Source organism: Protobothrops mucrosquamatus, unplaced genomic scaffold (genome assembly GCF_001527695.2).
Source record: "Protobothrops mucrosquamatus isolate PMUCROS unplaced genomic scaffold, P.Mucros_1.0 scaffold307, whole genome shotgun sequence".
NCBI classification, from domain to species: domain Eukaryota; kingdom Metazoa; phylum Chordata; class Lepidosauria; order Squamata; family Viperidae; genus Protobothrops; species Protobothrops mucrosquamatus.
The window spans coordinates 313,354-317,350 of record NW_015386649.1 but is presented as its reverse complement, the minus strand read 5'-3'; the positions used below and the strand labels follow the sequence as shown (position 1 = coordinate 317,350).

At 32.3% G+C, this 3,997-nt stretch overlaps 1 protein-coding gene across 1 annotated transcript in view; it reads right to left on the bottom strand.

Annotated features, from left to right (window-relative positions):
• Positions 1-3,997, bottom strand: part of LOC107286670 (metabotropic glutamate receptor 7) — a 284,502-nt gene that overhangs the window by 116,601 nt on the left and 163,904 nt on the right. The window contains exon 5 of the mRNA XM_029283983.1: positions 1,921-2,121. Within this exon, the coding sequence (XP_029139816.1) occupies positions 1,921-2,121 (201 nt within the window). The remainder of the gene's footprint in view (positions 1-1,920; positions 2,122-3,997) is intronic.

The following is a 3,997-nucleotide window of genomic DNA, read 5'->3' as shown; positions in this document are numbered from 1 at the left end:
AAAAAAAATAAAAATAAAAATAAAAATAATAAAAATAAAAATAAAAATAAAAATAAAAATAAAAATAAAAATAATAAAAATAAAAATAAAAATAAAAATAAAAATAAAAATAATAAAAATAAAAATTGGAATGAACCTTGGAGGTCATCTAGTTCAACTCACTGCTCAGGCAGGAAACCTTATACCATTTCAGACAGATGGCTGTCCAGTCTCTTCTTAAAAACTTCCAGTATTATTATTTTTTGTTGTTTGTATCTAATAACAATAACAACAGAGTTCCATCTTGGTGCCAGCCTCCCACCAAGAAGATTAAAGCTGGATGAAAATTTTCTGACAGAGAAATGGTGTTTTTTACCAGAAAAATGTATTCTTTTTTGAATAACCTTTTGGTTTGCAATGGGGAAGATCAAAAGCAGATTCAGCCACATGCTTCCATGCCCATTTCTACTCTGGCTGTCAGAAAGAACGAAAACCTTTCTGGCAATCAGTTTCTTTTCTTTTTCAAGTACAAATAATGACTCATGCAAGCTAATCTGTGAGAGTGCTATCCCTGCCATCTCCCACCCCGTTTTCCAACCTTTTTTTCCTAACATGTGATGTTCCTTCACCCTTTTTTTTTACTCCAATCTTCCCTTATCAAAACCAAGAAATCAGTTCCACAAAAAGTTTAAACAATATATTTGTTATTAATATAGCTTTAGTAATAGAATTCTGCAAGCCTGACAATGCTTTATTCCCAAAATCCTCAGTAGCCACTCATGTGAATTAGGGCAGTGTCTGTGTCTGAGTCTTTTGTGTATACCCTCTTCCTCTTTTGGACTTAAATCATGTCTTTCCCATCACTGCCTTGCCAAAGGATCTGGCCTATTCCTGCAAGTCCTTTCCTTACTCTCTGCAACAGACTAACTGCATAAATTTTATACATGTAGGACTGTAAATGCATATATTATGACAATAGAATTACCACATAGTGAAGACCAGCAACAAGCAACATGGCTTTGAAAGTACAATCATTACCAATAGGTTATAAGTATTAATTTAATTTTATTAATATTCATTCACATATCTTATAAAACAGTGTTGAATCCCATTTCCTTTAGAGTTTTAAAACTGAGGATATAGCATAGCATAGCATAGCATAGCATAGCATAGCATAGCATAGCATAGCATAGCATAGCATAGCATAGCATAGCATAGCATAGCATAGCATAGCATAGCACAGCATAGCATAGAATAATAGAATAGAACAGAATAGAATAGAATAGAACAGAACAGCATAGAACAGAACAGAACAGAACAGAATAGAATAGAATAGAATAGAATAGAATAGCATAAATAGAATAATAGCATAGCATAGCATAGCATAGCATAGCATAGCATAGCATAGCATAGCATAGCATAGCTAGAATAGAATAGAATAGAATAGAATAGAATAGAATAGAATAGAATAGAATAGAATAGAATAGAATAGAAATATTTTTATCCCACCTTTATTAATTTTATAATAGGTGACAAACATACTTAATTCTCCTTCCTCAACCTATTTTCCCCACAACAGCTACTCTGTGAGGTGGGTTGGGCTGAGAGAGATTGACAGTCCCAAAGTCACCCAGTCCACTTTCGCACCTAAAGTGGGACTAGAACTCACAGACATCTGGTACCTTAACTTCTAGGCCAAACTGGATATCTAGCTCCCATTACATTTTTAATTAGCTGTATAGTAATAGGAAAGTTGTTAGACAAAAATAAATGCCAGAAAGTTTCAAAATAATTCATTACCCTGATAAACCTGAGCAAAACAACTCTTCAAGCAACACATTTTACATTACATCGCATCATTATTATTAGGTTAACAAAGTATTGGTTAACCAGTTATTTAGGATTATTAAGATGAACTAAGATATAAGAACATGGACTCACCATTGAAGTTAACACTGCGTATATATCTCAGTAGCTTCTTGCCCCCTGCATGTTCCATCTCTGGGCAGATCCCAGAATAATCACTGCACAGATCCTTGTTCATCTGATGGAGGGCATGAGCCAAGGCATAAACAGCATCGATCACAAACTGCACTCGACCCTCCTGTTCATAGTGAGAGTCTTTTCCGATCCTTTCCTGCCCTACATATTTAAGGATATAGACACAGAGACAGGGGAGATTTTGATAAACATCAGATAAAAGCATTAAGTCTATATCAAAAATCATGGGTGAGAATGAGAAAAAATAGTAATTATTTGAAAAGGACAGTCTTAAAAAAATCTAACATGAAATTCATAATAGGACTTAGATCACTTCAGGAAATTCTGAAAAAATGATTTTGAAGTCAAATAAGCAGTAGTTTAGAAAAAAAAATATGATCTCTCTCTCTCTCTCTCTCTCTCTCTCTCTCTCTCTCTCTCTCTCTCTCTCTCTCTCTCTCTCTCTCTCATTCTCTCTCTCTCATCTGCCTGTCTGTCTATCATCTAGTACAAAGCCTTATCAGCAAGTTGGGCAGCATATAAATTTAAATAAATAAATAAATAAATAAATAAATAAATAAATAAATAAATAAATAAATAAATAAATAAATAAATAAATAAATAAATAAATAAATAAATAATAAACAAAGGAATCTATCTGCCCCAGCGCTATCAGTAACCTGGAGTTAGTTATGAAGAGCTTATGAAAAGTTTGGTCTGATATTCAAAAACTAAATTTAGTTTTTTCTAATCTAAAGGTAAAAAAAACATATTAATACCCAAACCGATAATTCTTTGTGGGATCATTGTTAAACACATAATACAAAATAAAATAAAGTCAAATGTATATTAGTTTTACTTTAATTAAATATTTAAATTTAAGATCTTTAATGTTTTATTTTTATTTAATTTTGTTAATGTTTTACTGTTTTATACTGTATTTTATTCAATGTCTGCAAGCTGCCTAGAGTTGCCTTTGGCATGATAGGTGGCATGCAAGAAAAGAAAAAAAAAAAGAAAGAAAGAAAGAGAGAGAGAGAGAGAGAGAGAGAGAGAGAGAGAGAGAGAAAGAAAGAAAGAAAGAAACCTAATCATAACAGAAAAAAATTGTCTGAAAAGAGTTTTTTTTTTATTCATTCATTTAGCAAAGTACACATTTTTCCAAAGTTTTAGATTTGGAATACTCTTCAGTCAAAGACTATCTGAAGTTCTTGACAAAATGCAAAATTATTTCTGTGTGTATGTGTTTACTTTCTTAATCCAGAAGAAATAAAATAGCTGTGGGTATACAAAATGCCAGTGAAATGTTCATTTGCAAGGCAGTCCATATTTCTTCATTCTTTGCAGAGGAAATTGTAAGAATCATTTCTTGGATACCACAAGTGCTGGTTCTAAAACCAATTATAATAAAAAACAAAAATGGAGAAAACACTGTAATATTTCCATGTTCACAGATTCTTCTTTTAAATGGCTTTTCTCCTCTGCTTTGGTAGGCAATTCACATTGAACTTCCTTTTTTTCCCCCTTACGCTGCACTCCTAAATAGAGAATCTCATGAGGAAAACCAACACCATTTGTTACGGTGAAATAATTTGCAGAAGATCAGAATCAGGATCCCTCTGTGGCCAGAAATATTCACCTCATCAACTTTTCTTTAGGAAAATCACTCATTCTCCATTCATCTGTAAAATATGCAATCCATCATTGTGGACAATGAGCTAAAGATCGTACATGTTCTCCAAAAGCATTGCTGCATGGTTAATAATTAAATCACATTCTAACATAGAATAATAAACTTGGGGGGGGGGAAAGAAAGGCTATTATGCTCTTAAACTATTTTAGATAGATAGATAGATAATTTAATTTGTATACCGCCCTTCTCCCATAGGACTCAGGGCGGTTCACAGCATATTAAAAACAAATAGTATACACAAAATACAAAAAATACAAAATACAAAAATACAGAAATACAAAAAATAAACCCCGATAAAAGCCGAATTAAAACCAAATATTACCAGCTGTGTTTCCGATTAAAATA